Source organism: Stomoxys calcitrans, chromosome 5 (genome assembly GCF_963082655.1).
Source record: "Stomoxys calcitrans chromosome 5, idStoCalc2.1, whole genome shotgun sequence".
NCBI lineage: Eukaryota > Metazoa > Arthropoda > Insecta > Diptera > Muscidae > Stomoxys > Stomoxys calcitrans.
In genome coordinates, this window is record NC_081556.1 from 52656522 (window position 1) to 52673658 (window position 17137).

At 38.5% G+C, this 17137-nt stretch overlaps 1 protein-coding gene across 3 annotated transcripts in view; it reads right to left on the reverse strand.

Annotated features, from left to right (window-relative positions):
• The window catches only part of LOC106091628 (kinesin-like protein KIF12), an 82395-nt gene that overhangs the window by 11685 nt on the left and 53573 nt on the right, over nucleotides 1–17137 (reverse strand). For all 3 annotated transcript variants that reach the window (XM_013258208.2, XM_013258207.2, XM_013258209.2), the window contains exons 2-5: nucleotides 13006–13183; nucleotides 12710–12931; nucleotides 11854–11994; nucleotides 6059–6200 (exon numbers count right to left, since the gene is read on the reverse strand). In XM_013258208.2, the coding sequence (XP_013113662.1) occupies nucleotides 6059–6200; nucleotides 11854–11994; nucleotides 12710–12931; nucleotides 13006–13183 (683 nt within the window). The remainder of the gene's footprint in view (nucleotides 1–6058; nucleotides 6201–11853; nucleotides 11995–12709; nucleotides 12932–13005; nucleotides 13184–17137) is intronic.

Here is a 17137-nt window from a genome sequence, read left to right on the forward strand (position 1 = left end):
TGACGATCAAGATATCCATTGATAAGTATATCGATCGACTCAGAATCACCTTCTGATTCGATTTAGCCATGTCCGTCTGTGAGTCCATTTATTCTTGTAATCAAGTGCTGGTCGTATTTGTTGTCCAATCATCACGAAATTTTGCATATATCGCTTTTTTGGTCCAAGGACGAACGCCATTGATTTTGGTAAAAATCGGCTCAGATTTGGACATAGCTCCCATATATATGTATCGCCCGATTTGTACTTAAATGGCCGTAGTAGCTACAATTTTCAACCGATCTGCACAAAATTTGGCACGGATTGTTTTGTTACCGATCTTAACATATCTACGAGATTTCACTAAAATCGGTTCAGATTTGGATATATATCTATATGTATCACCCGATTTACACTTATAAGGCTGTAATAAATATAATTTGTAACCGATCTTCACAAAATTTGGCACGGATTGGTTTGTTACTGATCTTAACATATCTGAGAGATTTCATTAAATTGGCTCAAATTTGGATGTAGCACCCATACATATTTACCGCCGGATTTTCACTTTCATAACAATTTTCAAACGATCTGTTTGAAAGTCGGTTCAGATTTAGATATAGCCCTCATATACATGTATAATTATATATTGCCCGAATTTATAATTGTAGGGTAGGTGTAGGGTATTATTTATTCGGCACCGCCCGACTTTTTCCTTTCCTTACTGGTTTACATTACAACAATGCATAATATGCACAGTTAGATCTCTGCGCTCATTCTACGTAAAATCTTGCAGCTGTTGGGGTTTTTAACTTTGCAGTGAAGTAAAAAGTAAGCACTGCCGATAATATTTTATTGTGCCAAAAAAAAAACTTTCCAACATGAAATAAACCTGAGGATACGCGATATTTCATTAGAATTTCATAATCTAACAACACATCTTCACATTTTTAGGAGCATCACGAACTAACTATCGCCTATATGAGGAATTGAAGCGTAAAAAACTTAGTACATAATTTGCAAAGTGAAGCCATGGAAACTAAATATCCAACCTTTAGTTTTATTTTTCTTTTTATACCCTCCACCATAGGATGGGGGGTATACTAATTTCGTCATTCCGTTTGTAACACCTCGAAATATGCGTCTAAGAGCACATAAAGTACGTATATTCTTGATCGTCTGTCGAAAGCACGTTAACTTTCGAGGGAGTAAAGATAGACGCTTAAAATTTTGCACAAATATATTTTATTAATGTCGTTATATCTTATAAATGATGTGATATAGCTGCCATATAAACCGATCTGGGGTCTTTACTTCTTGAGCATCTAGAGGTTGCCATTCTTATCAGATTTGGCGGAAAATTTCCACGTGATGTTTTGTGACAAGTATGGTTGAAATCTGTTTATAACCTGATATAGCTGTCATATAAACCTATCTGGGATCTTGACTTCTTGAGCCACTAGAGGGCGCAATCCTCATCCAATTTGGCTGAAATTGTGCATTAGATGTTAAGTTATGACTTCGTATTACTGTGCTATGTATGGTTCAAATCAGCCCACAACCTGATATAGCTGCCATATAAACCGATCTGGGATCTTGACTTCTTAATTTCTTGAGCCACTAGAGGGCACAATTCTCATCCGATTTGACTGAAATTTAGCATGATGTGTTCTGTTGTAACTTCCAACAACTGTGTCAAGTATGGTTCAAATCGGTCGATAACCTGATAAAGCTGCATATATATACCGATCTTGAACCGATGGAGGGAGCAGTTTTCATCCAATTTGGCTAAAATTTTGTATAAAGTTATTTATTATGACTTCCAACAACTGTGCAAAGTATGGTTCAAATCGGTACATAACCTGACATAGCTGTCATATTAACCGATCGGATATCTTGACTTCTTAAGCCCCTAGAAGCCGCAATTCTTATCCGATTTTGCTGAAATTTTGTACAACGGCTTCTCCCATGACCTTCAACATACTTGTCCAATATGGTCTTAATCAATTTATAGCCTGATACAGCTCCCATATGAACCAATCTGCCGATTATGCTTCTTGAGCACCTACAAGCCGCAATTCGTATCCGAATGGCTGGAATACTACCCAATGACTACTACTGTGGTCTTCAACATTCAATTAACCTATGGTCCGAGTCGGACTATTACTTGATATATCTTAAATAGCATAACAATTCTTATCCTTTTTTCTTTGTTTGCCTAAAAAGAGATACCGCGCAAAGAACTCGACAAATGCGAATGCCCGGCCGAACTTAGCACGTTCTTACTTTTTTATAAATGTAATGAAACATTTTATAAACAGTAAAACAGGGTTCCATGAGTATAATAAATATTATTATAAATTTTATGAAATTTTTTTCTTAAATGATATGAAAAATACTCATAAATCTTATGACAACTTTTAATAAACTATATGTTTGATTTTAATAAATATTGGGTTGCCTAAAAAGTAATTGCGGATTTTTTAAAAGAAGGTAAATGCATATTTAATAGAACTTAGAATGAACTTTAATCAAATATATAATTGCCATTTTGTTCGATAACCTTTTGCCATTTTCCTGGCAAATTTAGTATTCCACGCTCATAGACCTTCTGGCCTTTATCTGCAAAAAACTGAACCAAGTGCGATTTTATAGCCTCATCATTGCCGAAAGTTTTACCATTTAAGGAGTTCTGCAAAGATCGAAATAAATGGTAGTCTGATGGTGCAAGGTCAGGGCTATATGGTGGATGCATCAAAAGTTCCCAGCCAAGCTCACTCAGTTTTTGGCGAGTGACCAAAGATGTGTGCGGTCTAGCGTTGTCCTGGTGGAATATGACACCTTTACGATTGACCAATTCTGGTCGCTTCTCCTTGATGGCTGTATTCAATTTGTCCAAATGTTGACAGTAAACATCCGAATTAATCGTTTGGTTCCTTGGAAGCAGCTCAAAATATACCACACCCTTCCAATCCCACCAAACAGACAGCATAACCTTCTTTTGATGGATATCAGCCTTTAAAGTGGTTTGAGCTGGTTCACCATGCTTGGACCACGATCGTTTTCGACTAACGTTGTTGTAAACAATCCATTTTTCATCTCCTATGATTCGTTTTAAAAACGGATCGAATTCATTGCGTTTAAGGTCAATATCACAAGCGTTGATTCGGTTTGTTAAATGAATTTCTTTCAATACATGTGGTACCCAAATATCAAGCTTTTTCACCAGTCCAAGACTTTTTATGTGATAATGAACAGTTGAACGCTCAGTTACATGACGATCCAATTCGATTAATGCTTAAAATTTGTCAACGCCGACTATATGAAAAATCAGCAATTACTTTTTGGGCAACCCAATATTATGACATGTTTCATTAAATTAAGAAATATGAAACGAGTTTTATAAATGTTATGAAGAGTTTCATTGAGACGTATTTAAACATTTTTTTTCATAAATGTTATGACAAAATCATTAATATCATGCACATATTTTTTTCTGTGCATAAAATTCACCAGTAACCTCAAGGGTCGTAAGAGAATCCAAACTTTGAGAAAATAAGTTGGAAATTGACCACTTTATTTCAAAAAGGATCAAAACTGCGTACACGCATTAACAGGCATTAACAGGATTGACGGACATTTGCTAAAGGAAATCAGTTGAAACAAGTAAAAGCGTGATAAGTTCGGCCGGGCCGAATCTTATATACCTTCCACCATGGATCAAATTTGTCGAGTTCTTTTCCCGGTATCTCTGTTGTGCTATTTCAGGCTATAGACCGATGCTGTTTCAGGCTATAGACCGATTCAGACCATATTTGACACGCATGTTGAAGGTCATTGGAGAAGTCGTTGTGCAAAATTTCAGTTAAATCGAATAATAATTGCGCCCTCTAAGGGCTCAAGAAGTCAAGATCCCAGATCGGTTTATATGACAGCTATATCAGGTTATGGACCGATTTGCACCATACTTATTACAGTTGTTGGAAGTCACAACAAAACACTTCATGCCAAATTTCAGTCAAATCGGATGGGAATCACGCCCTCTAGAGGCTCAAGAGGTAAAATAGAGAGTTGGGTTTGTATGGGAGCTGCATCAGGCTATAGACCTTTTCGGACCGCACGTTGGAGGTTATGGGAGAAGCCGTTGTTTAAAATTTCAGCCAAATTGGATAATAATTATGCCTTCTAAAGGCTCAAGAAGTCAATATCCCAGATCGGTTTATATGACAGCTATATCAGGTTATAAATCGATTTCGACCATACTAAGCACAGTTGTGGGAAGTCATACCGAAACACGTCATGCAAAATTTCAGCCATATCGGATAGTAATTGCGCCCTCTAGAGGCTCAAGAAATCAAGATCCAATATCGGTTTATATGGGAGCTAAATCAGGCTATCGACCGATTCGGACCGTACGTTGGAGGTTGTGGGAGAAGCCGTTATCCAAAATCTCTGACAAATTGGATAATAACTACGCTTTCTAGATGCTCAAGAAGTCAAGATCCCAGATCGGTTTATATGACAGCTATATCAGGTGATGTACCGATTTCCACCATACTAAGTACAGTTGTTGGAAGTCATACCGAAACACGTCATGCCAAATTTAAGCCAAATCGGGTAAGAATAGCGCCCTCTAGAGGCTCAAGAACTCAAGACGAGAGCGATAGGACCCATTTACAATCCCAACCGACCTACACTAATAAGAAGTATTTGGCTTTACTCCTTCGAAAGTTAGCGTGCATTCGGCAGACAGGCGGACCGACGGACAGACGGACGGACGATCAAGAATATATATACTTTATGGGGTCTTAGACAAATATTTCTAGGAGTTACAAACAGAATGACGAAATTAGTATACCCACATCCTATGGTGGATGGTATAAAAAAGTCAATCGGTGTACTTAACAGTAGGTTCATCTCTTCTGCTTTCAAAAGTTTCAAACAAACTCACTAAGCTTTAATACCCTGTATCATAGAAGTAGTGCAGGGTATAAAAAGTTAATGCGTAAAAAACAATAGAACCTTATTGGTATGTATGGAAAGTTACTAGGTTTTTTTTATTTAGATGCCCTGACTAAAGACAAATGCTAGTCCATTCGTCATATAATGTAGCAAACACAAATAAAGTAAAACAAATTGTTGAACTAACAAAGACAACAGATACAAATAAGGGCAATGTGACCAATTAAACACTTGAATCGTATTTTAAAATGCAAAATAAACCGTCAGGTACAGTAATTTGTTCGATTTTTATTTTAATGAACGTAAAAATACTTTACGCTCATGAAAATAATTCATTTAAAGCCATAGAAAGGAATTGACATAGCAAATTAAGTTCGACCAATCAGAATCTTAGTATATACATTTAGCATCCTCCATTTGGAGGCCTTGATAACCTCCGGAATTTGACTTCATGTATTCACGCTATTCAAAATGGGATGCAAAATTACAAATTTTCCCCATGAACATTCCACTAAGGAACAGGAGCAAACTCCTCACATATCAATGAGTGCAGCCCGATTCATGTTTAAGCTCACAGTGCGACACCTCCTTGGAGAGAAGTTTTACATGGCATAGTACCTCACAAATGTTGCCAGCATTAGGAGGGGAAAACCTCCGCTGAAAAATTTTTCTGATGGTCTAGCCAGGATTCGAACCCAGACGTTCAGCGTCATAGGCGGACATGCTAACCTCTGCGCTACGGTGGCCTCCAAAATGGTATGAACTTTTAACTGAATCGAATAAAAGAGGCTCCAGAAGTACAATCCATAGATCAGTTAATATCGTTATAGACATTTGTCCTATTCACAATCTCAAACGAACAACATCATCAAACTCTACACTTGGATGGACTTCTGCTAAACACTACACAATGGAGTCCTGTATTTTCATTCCACTCTTCATGTTTGAGTTAGGTTAGTAGCTTAGGTAAGAGTGTCAGTCCTTTACCGACACACTTGGACAATTTTAAGTTCATTGCGATACCACAGTAGCGACAGACCAAGGCTTCTGGCTGGAATCGAACCAACTCGGCTATCGGTGCGCCCTGGGTTAAAACCTACAATTTCTTAATACTTACCTTCCTCTAACACTGCTAGTAGATCATCCAATTCCTCACAGTCGACCGTAAAAAGATTTTCAACAAAAAATCCACCAGATTTCTTTGACCATCGTACAGATAAAGGCTTGCGCTGAGAGCCAGGATTCAATAAATCAATAACCTGTCAAAGAGAAAAAATATCAAAAAGGAAATGCATAGAAATAGTAAGACATAATAAAAACTGGATATTTCTTAATGTGAAAATTTAGCAGCAACATTTATAGAAAAATCGATTTATGGAGAATTCATGACACCAAAGGCGAAATAACGCAAATTTAATTGAATTGGCCCCATTAACCCAATAAAGTGTATTTCCGTTTCCCTGTCGTGCAAATGTCGACAGACATGTCAGCCATGACTGTTGCATTTCTAAGGTAATGTGCATAACAACAGTTTTTATTTGCTCCATTTTTTTTGTTGTCTGCTGACTTTGCTTTGACGTGAAACGTGTAAATATGCACCGACATATGGGGATTGGAAGGGCGTGTCGAAGAAATGCAAACAAAAGTCGGTTCATTTAAAATGCCACGCGAAATCTTTTGTACTACTCTGGTCATTACGGCAATCGCATTGGACATTCAATTATGGAAAGGATTGCATTAGGTTGATAGGTGTTGTTAACTTAAATTTCGTTGAAGGTTGAAATAGCTAATTAATACTAACAAACGAAAATCAATTCGAATATTTGCTTAGAATTTTCAGAAGTTGAAAAAAAAAACAATTAAAAAAGTGTATGGATACCCACCACCCCTGGATATATTAATCATCCAAGTTTATTTGAACTCCAAAAACATGTCCTTATATGGGCTGGTCTGGATGATATTTGATTAAGATCCCGCGAACTCTTACAGTTACAGCGAAATCGGGCAATAATCCACTTTTTATGGGATTAAGACCCTAAATTCGAAGACGGGTCTAAAGGGCAGCTAGTACCAAATATCCGGACCGATTTTAAATATCCGGATAAGGATTACAAAAGAAAACTTACTGTTTAAAATTTCAGCGAAATCGAATAATAAATGCGGCTTTAGACGTAGCGCAGAGGTTAGCATATCCGCCTATGACGCTGAATGCCTGGGTTCGAATCCTGGCGAGACCATCAGAAAAAATTTTCAGCGGTGGTTTTCCCCTCCTAATGCTGGCAACATTTGTAAGGTAGTATGCCATGTAAAACTTTTTTACATATTTTTCTTTCTTACATATTCCAGGGAAACTGGAATCTGTGCGTATGCCTCTAGCGACATGTAAGCTAAGTGTTTAAAACCCGGCCCGAAGGACAACGAATGATAGATGGCCACAAAGAGGGGCTGTGAGCAGTCCAAGACTATGTGGCCTATATCTAGACTTGAAGAGGTCTACCGCTTTGCTGTCACTGGCAGTCATTGCTGACAGACTGAAGTTTGCCAGAAACGACTTCTGCAGAAGTTGGGAGGACATCGAAAAAGGAGGGAAAATAAAACACCTTCTGTGTGTGTGTCCCGCATTGGCAGTCAGAAGTAGTTCCACTTTAGGTTCGAATTTCTTTGAGAACCTGTCTGATTTAGCGGATGTGGACATTCACAAGTTGTTGGGCTGTTTAAAGCAATCTGGATGGTTCAACGGTAGAAACTAGAAGGCATCTTCCTTCTTCTGTTCCTGTGTTCACAAATGTCTAAGTGAGTCTGATGGCAGACTGCCACTTAAACCTAACCTAACCTAAATCGAATGGTACTTATATATGGGAGCTATATCAAAATTTGAACCGATTTCTATGAAATTTACAAGTAATCTCAACGCAAAGATAATCCTATGTGCGAAATTTCGTGAAGAAACCAAATGAACGATTTATCACAATATTAGTCAAAATCGGACGAACATATATATGGGAGTTATATCTAAATCTGAACCAATTTCATAAAAAAATTATTTAAAATTTGTATTTCATTAGTGCCCCTACAACAAGGCTAATATCTTAAACTAGGTTTTACACTGATCAATAGAACTTCTTTTAATGGCTCAATCATCTATTTCCCCTTTATAAAATGAGCTGACAAGAGCCCTAAATCCGGTTTTAGTGAGCAGTGTAAACGTCCGTCTGTCTATGGAAATCACAATTGCGGCCCAACACGTAAAACTAGGTGCACGTTGGGTATTGTAAATGGGCCATAACGGTTCAGATTTGGATGTAGCCTTCATATAAACGCATCCCCAATTTTGATTTCTTGAGCTCCTAAAGGCCTCAATTATGACTTGCAACATCCGTGCTAAGTAATAACAAAATGGGTCTAAAAACTGATAGAGCGCCTGAAGTCCTCAATTTTCACCTGATTGTCCGAAATTTTGCAGATTTACAACATTCGTTCCGAGTACGATCCGAATCGGTTAATAAACTGATATACTTACTTTACTTGGCTAATTGGCTACGACATAATATTTGTTCCACTAGCCGAACGTACAATAGCGTTCCAAGCGCCTCGATCTTCTGCGCTCATTCTAAAATCTCTGACACCAAGTTTCGAGGTGTCTCCCACAACTTGATCTTTCCATCGGGCTTTTGGTCTTCCCGGTTTGCGTGTACCACCGTGTTTGCCTTCTTCATCCATTCTGACAACATGACCTAGCCAACGCAGCCGTTGTATTTTGATACGTGTAACTATGCTATCGTCGTCATACAGCTCGTGGTTCATACGTCACCTTTATTCTCCGTTAACGCAAATTGGTCCATATATTTTACGAAGAATCTTTCTCTTAAAGCATGAGTACTGCTTTCACAAGTACTCATGCTTCAGAACCATATAACAGCACGGGTAGTATCAGTGTCTTGTATAGTGTAATCTTCGTCTGTCGAGAGGTGGCCTTGTTTCTAAACTGCTTACTTAGTCCAAAGTAGCATCTGTTTGCCAGTATTATTCTTCGCTTAATTTCAAAACTGGTGTCATTCGTTTCGGTTACGGCGGTTCCGAGGTAGATAAAGTTACTGACTGTCTCAAAGTTGTGGTTCCCAACTTTCTCCATTTTCTTTATCTGCTCGGTTGTGCAAGGCTTTTTGGGAGTTGAAACCATCCATTTCGTCTTATCTCCATTTACTGCCAGACCCATTTTCACTTACTCTCTTTCGATTCTTTCAAAGGCTGCAGTTACTACTTCCGGTGACCGACCTATGATATCGATGTCGTCGGCATAGGCGAGTAGCATGTGTTCTCTTGTGATTAGTGTGCCATATCTATTCACATTTGCATCTCGTATAATCTTCTCCAGCAGAATGTTAAAGAGATCACACGATAGGCTGTCTCCTTGTCTGAAACCTCGTTTGGTATTAAATGGTTCGGAGAGATTCTTTCCTATTCTTACTGAGGAACGCGTATCAGCAAGCGTCATCCTGCAGAGTCTTATTAATTTTACAGGGCTCCAAACTCATACATGGCTTGAAATACCTTTGAACGTAAAGGAGTATCGAAGGCGGCTTTGTAGTCAACGAAGAGATGGTAGGTGTTGATTTGTCCTTCTCGGGTCTTTTCCAGGATTTGGCGCAGTGTGAATATCTGGTCTAGGGTGGATTTGACAGGTCTAAAGCCGCATTGATAGGGCCCAATTATCTCGGCTCCTGCTGCCTTGTTGTTCTTCAGTCGGGTCACTGCTACTTGGACCTCATTCTGACTAGGAGGTAAACATTCTATACCATCATCAGGAATTGGTTCTGCGGTATTCTCTTCGCCGCCAACATCGGACACTAGCAGTTGGGTAAAATGTTCTTTCCATATCCTCAGCATGTTATCTGTGTCAGTTACCAGATTTCCTTCTTTGCCTCTGCAGGAGGATGTGCCTGCACCAAAGCCATCGGTTTGGTGTTTAATTCTTTGGTAGAACTTCCGAACTTCATTCGGACTCCTGTACATCTCAATTCGCTCACACTCACGTCTTTCCATTTCCTTTTTCTTTCTGCGGAATAGACGTTTCTCCTCTCTCCTTTTCTCGCGATATCTCTCCTTCATCTGGCGCGTTGCTACTGATAGCAGGGTTGCTCTATATGTCGCATTCTTGGCTTCAGCAGCATCTCGACACTCTTGGTCGTACCATGGGTTTCTTGGAGGAGGCCTCCGGTACCCAGATACGTATTGTGTCAGATCGTACTTTCCTCGCCATGTTCAAACGGGTGCGAACCTTTGCTGCAACGAGGTAATGATCCGAATCTATATTCGCTCCACGGATCGATCGTACATCTAACACGCTGGATGAATGCCTTCCATCTATCACAACGTGATCAATTTGGTTTCTCGTGTTTTGATCGGGTGACAGCCATGGGCTTTGTGAATATTTTTATGTTGAAATCTGGTGCTACTAACTACCATGTTTTTTGCCGCGGTGAAATCTATCAGGCTCAACCCATTACTGGACGTTATCTCGTGGAGGCTTAACTTTCCGACTGTGGGACCAAAAATGTCTTCCTTCCCTATTTTCGCATTAAAATCTCTCGGAACGATTTTAATATCATGGGCGGGGCAGCGGTCATATTCTCTCTCTAGGCACTCGTAGAAAATATCCTTGGTTTGCTCGTCTTTGTCTTCCGTCGGGCCATGGGCATAAATAAGGCTGATGGTCCTTTTTTCGTTTGCGTGGGTCGTCAATGTTGAGGGGATCCGTTTTTACTATTCCTTTGTTTCTCATAGTAGTTCTCAGTTTTCCGGGGGCGGGTTACTGGCCCAGCGCTCCAACCGCATGGGTTTTGTGGGATTGCACTCGTATCCCTCATTGTGGCGAGCCGCTTGGACCAAGATCCGACGCTCGCCGCCAGCCGCCCCTAACCTGGGAACAGACGCTGATGTTGGCCATTGGTTATTTGAAGGCGCCAATAACTCGCCTTGTCATCTCGAGTATCATTGGCACTCAGTATTTAATTAAGACCCAGGCCCCCTGACTCCTCACTGGGACTCTCCTCTCGAAAATCTATTTTTGATACACTAAAACTACTTTTCTTATATCAAGGAGTGCAGTCCGATTAATGTTTAAGCTCAATGACAAAGTGTCTCATTTTTATTGCATAGTCCGAACGGCGTGCTGCATAGCAACACCAGAAGGTATAGAAGTTTTAACATGGCAGGATACTTCACAATTGTAGCGAGCATTAGTAAGGAGGAAACCACCGCCAGCAATCAGAAAATTTCAACGGTTTCCCTCAAAGCTTAATCGTATGTATCGGCTACGGCGGCCACCGTAGAGCACAGGTAAGCATGTTCGCCAATGACGCTGAACTCCTGAATTCGAATCCTGGCGAGGTTATCGGAGAAAAATTTTAGGCGGTGGTTCTGCCCTCCTAATGCTGGCAACATTCATGAAGTACAATGCCATGTAAACACTTCTCCGCAAATAGGTGTCACAGGTGTTGTGGCACGCTGTTCGGACTCGACTTTAAAAAGAAAGATCCTTATCATTGAGCTAAAACATGAATCGGACATCACTTAGTGATATGTGAGAAGTTTGCCTCTATTCCTTAGTGAAATGTTCATGGAAAGATTTGCATTTCCAACTGCAAACTTATATTTCTGTGTTTAGATAACTAAATTCTATGAGTCTCTTATCAGATATAGTTATACCTTCCAACCAAAAAGCGGCACTGACATGTTGTAATACAAATTGTCTGAAATATCTTATATATGGGAGCTACATCTTAAATTGAATCGATTTTCATATTCCTTGTGTAAAGTTTCTTCTTAATTTATATTTCGTTGATACATATTTTAAACATAAAATTATTTATTATTAATTTGATTGCATGCATTAGAAATGAGAAGTCTTACCCGTTCATTATAGATTTCCATAAATGAGGCCTTTAATACGAATGATATATCCTTACGGTTTTTGATCAATTGGAAGAGGTACACAAACGAGCGGAAGATGAGACCATGACGCGGATCTTTATGATTAGGTTTTCCAATAAACTGCAATTAAGAGTATAAAAAAGATTATTGTGAACAAAATCACTCTGCTCTATAAAATATCTTGATGATATAAAAAAATTCATTATTACTTCTGAAATTAATCAAACTAATGAGTACACTGAAAAAAATTTGTCCTCATTTTAAGGATTCGAGCCAAAGATTAGCAAACTTAATTAAAAGATGACCAATTTTCCAATTTTTTAAGAAAACATTCCATTTGGTGAAAAATATTTTCCTTTATATTAAAGATTTTTAATTATAAATGGTAGGTTAACAAATCCTTAACTTTGCGTCTTGTTATTCAAAACAAAAGTTTTAAATGGAAATTGAATTTGGGACAAGATAACAGTGAACCGTAGTTAAAGATGCAAAATAGCCTTACAAATAGAATCGTCTTTAATTTTTTAATTAAAAAAAAAGTTTAAAAAAAGAATTTTTGAAAAAAAAAATGGAAGTCATCTTTGAAGTAAAATAAGAATCAAACAGCGATCAAAATTTGAAACGGAAGGTAATCTCCGTTAGTAAATAGGAAATTAAATTTAAAGATAGTATCTTTATTTTAAAGTTTTGGTTCTTTGGCTCGTTTTCATTGCTAAAATCCTACGAAAACTGAAAAATCTTAAATTTTGGGCCAACTTTTTTTTTTCAGAGTATAATAGATTGAATGACATTTTTTATTGGCAAAACTATCGAAGAAGGTAAGAAAATTACTTACCAAGTCTGGTGGTCCGGTTAAGGTATGAGTCTTACCCGAACCCGTTTGGCCATAACAGAATGCTGTACAACTAAAACCCTCGATTCCCATCTCAATTATTCGTTTTATACCGGAGTAATCTAGAATATCGTCTTGGGTGGCTCCGGGCTCAAAGACCACATTGTAAGTAAATACACGAACATTTTCACGATTTCGACTTTTGGCTGAACTGTTGGCTTCAATCTAGTTTATCAAAAAAGAGAATTTCATTAATACTAACCTACTTTAAAACATAAAAATAGTTTTTTAGAACTCACAATTATTTGGCCGTTTCCCGGGAATTGCAGAATAGAGCCATGTCTGTCTCTCTTCTCCTTCTCATTCAGTGGTCTCACACGTACCACCACATTTATATTGTCCTCTGGCGTGGAAGGTTCACTGCCACTTCCTGCAGATTTCGATGCCACAATTTCCGAAGTGTCCGCACTGCCAATTCTGTAAGAGAGAAACCCGTAATTGTAACCTTGAAGAGGAAGTTTGACAAACGTTGAGTCACTAATGTTTAGCTTGAACTTGAGTTTTGCGCCAGCTTGAAAGTATGGGTATGGGTTTTGGCAAGACATATACAGTGGTGGCCAAACATATGCAACAAGCATGTCATTTATAACAAATGGTGGATAACAATCTTCTGGAATTAATACAAAAATCTGCTCGCTATGGTTGCCGATTAGGCTGGTCAATGATTTCATTCATCTTTCATTTAGCTCCCAAAGGATTATTCACAGGATTATCAAACAGGACATTTCTTTTCTCTTGGCAATTTCTTTTCTGTAATCAGTAAAACTTTTCACTCCAGTGATATTCATTCTCATAGTCAAATAGACCGCAGCTCTCCCCTTTGGGAGATTAAGGCAATAAAAAACAAATAAAAGCGTGCTAAGTGTGGCCGGGCCGAATCTTGGATTCTGCTAAAAATTTATACAAAATAAATGTAGTTCATTTCATTCTACATACCAAACTTCTGTCAAACCATCAAAAATTAAAGCTTCTAGGAACCGAACAAGGATGATCGAGATACCGGTTTACATAAGAGCTATATCAGGTAATAGACTGATTTGGACCGTACTAGACACAGTTGTTGAAAGTCATAACAGAACAAATTTTCAGCCAAATCGGACAAAAATTGCGGCTTGTAAGAACTTAAGAAGCCAAATCGGAAGTTCCGTTTATATACGAGCTTTATCAGGTTATAGACCGTACTTAGCACGATTTAGACCGTACTTAGCACGATTTAGACCGTACTTAGCACGGTTTATATGGGAGCTCTTTTAGGTTATACAGATTCGGACCGTTGTTATCACAGTTGTTGGAAGTCATAACAGAACACTACATGCAAAATTTCAGCCAAATCGGACAAAAATTGCGTCTTGTAAGGGCTCAAGAACCCAAATCGGGAGATCGGTTTATATGGGTTGTTGTCACGGTTGTTGGAAGTCAAATCGAACAAAAATTTCGACTTGAAGGGCTTAAGACTCAAATAAGGAGATCGGGTTATATGGGAACTATATCGGATTATATACCGATCCCGACAGTTGTTGAAAGTCATAACAGAACACTACATTCAAAATTTCAGCCTAATCGGACAAAAATTGCGACTTGTAAGGGCTCAAGAACTCAAATCAGGAGATCGGATTATATGAGAGCTATATCAGGTTATGAACCGATTTATACCGTTCTTGACACAGTTATTGGTCATCATAACAGAACACTACATGTTATATACCGATCCCGACAGTTGTTGAAAGTCATAACAGAACACTACATTCAAAATTTCAGCCAAATCAGACAAAAATTGCGGCTTCCAGTGGCTCAAGGAGTTGAATCGGGAGATCGGTTTATATGGGAGCTATATCTAAATCTGAACCGATATGGCCCATTTGCAATCCCCAACGACTTACGTCACAATTAAGTATCTGTCAAAATTTTAAGCGGCTAGATTTATGCGCTCGACCGCTATCGTGATTTCGACAGACGGACGAACGGACATGGCAGGACTGTCTCAGAACGTCGAGACTATCAAGAATATGTATACTTTATGGGGTCTTAGATGAATATTTCGAGGTGTTACAAACGAAATGACTGGATTTGTAGACTCTTGGATAAAAGTTAACTGAGAATAGCAAACACTGTCTGCTGAATATTAATAGTAAATTTTGCTACTATTGTGCTATTCTGCTATTACAGCAGTTGTACTGCAATTTTAGAGTAGCAGGCTGACTGCTGAAAAGTCTGTTGTTTGTTGAAAATGACTGCTGCTTAATTATGAAGGGAATGTTAGAGAAATAACTTTTTTTCTCTAATTTAAGATACAAAAGGTCATGCCAGTGATGTGCACTTTAGTAGAGCAACAACAAAAAATGAGAGCTAGCTCAGCCACATTTCGAAATGTATACCAATGGATGGATAAGGAAGCTTCTTTAAAGTAATATTCCACAAACTAAAATCAACTCTTCCAACAAAATTTCTAAAAAAATCTAAAAAATACCTAAAGTAATTAAAACAAGTAAAAGCGTGCTATGGTCGGCCGGACCGAATCTTGGGAACCCACCTTTTGTCAAACCGAAAAAAATTAAAGCTTCTAGGAACTGAACAAGGATGATCGAAAGACCGGTTTACATGGGAGCAATATCAGGTTATATACCGATTCGGACCGTACTTAGCACAGTTGTTAAAAGTCATAACAGAACACAACGTTCAAAATTTCAGCCAAATCGGACAAACATTGCGGATCAAAGGGCTCAAGAAGTCAAATCGGGAGATTCGATTCGGACCATACATGAACTGAATGTTGGAGACCATAGTAGAAGTCATTGTGTAAAATGTCAGCCAATTCGAATAAGAATTGCGCCCTATAGGGGCTCCAGAAGTAAAATCGGGGAATCGGGTCATATGGGAGTTGTATCAGGCTACAGACCGATTCAGACTATATTTGACACATATGTTGAAGGTCATGGTAGAAGCCGTTGTACAAAATTTCAGCCAAAGCGCTTTCTAGATGTTTAAGCAGTAAAATAGGGAGATCGGTTTATATGGGAGCTGTATCAGGTTGTATCATGCAAAATTTCAGCCAAATCGGATAAAAATTGCGCCCCCAGGGGCTCAAGAAATCAAAGTTTACATATTTGTGTCTTCAGTTGAAACCAGACCAGTTGCATATGTTTTGGCCACCACTGTAAGTAATATGCAACGAGAAAATTTCTTCTTACCCTGATAGCTACAAAGTTAGTCAAGAAAGTTTGTCTCGGAAATGGTGGCGTGGTTTTTCGTCTTTTATTCATAGTGGGTCTGTTTGCTTAATCATATTTAATTGTTCGTGTGAAATTCATAGGAGAAATCAAGTTAGAAGTTGAAGAAATTTTGTGTGAGCACAGTGTAACTAGTGTGAAAATTTAGTTAAGGAGTATAATCCTATCAATAAAGGAATTTAGTAATAGAATACTTAACATATTATAGTATAATAAATGGAGATGTTAAGATCATAAGATCGGAGGCCAGCTTAGCGCAGAGGTTTGCATATCCGCCTATGACGCTAAATGTCTGGGTTCGAATCCTGGCGAGACCAGCTGAAAAAACTTTCAGCGGTGGTTTTCCCCTCCTAATGCTGACAACAATTGTGAGGTACTATGCCATGCAAAACTTCTCTCGAAAGAGGGTCGCACTGTGGCACACCGTTCGGACTCGGCTATAAAAAGGAGGCTTTCTATCATTGAGCTTAAACTTGAATCGGACTGCACTCATTGATATGTGAGAAGTTTGCCCCTGTTCCTTAGTGGAATGTTCATGGCCAAAATTTGCATTTGCAAGATCATAGTTGTTACATATTCTAACCACCTTTAAGGCCAAAACATAATCAGCGCGTTGAGCTTTGTTTTGTGAACGTTGCGTCGAAAACTGCAATTCTGCGAAAAACTTACACAAAAGCAACACACAGAAATTAAAGAATAAAGAATGGAGTAATAAATGGGTCTTATATAGATTCAAAACCGTATATATGGCAACTATACATATCCAAATATGAGCCGATCTGCATAATAATAGGTAATAAATACGCTATTTATGAATGAAGACCTTCATTCAGGAGATCGGTCTATATGGGGGCTATACCCAAAAAATGGCCCGATCTAAACCATACTCGGCATGGAGGCCTAACAAAGCTCACTGTGTCAAATTTAAGTGAAATCGGGAAATAAGTCCTTCTTTCATGGACTTCAGACCTTAAATCGGAAGATCGGTGTATATGGGGGCTTTATTAAGATATAGTCATCTTCGACCTTAACCTGCTTATGGACAAAAAAGGAATCTGTGCAGAATTTTAGCTCAATATTTTATTTTTTAGAGACTGTAGCGCGATTTAAGTAGATACAGGGACGGACATGGATAGATCGTCTT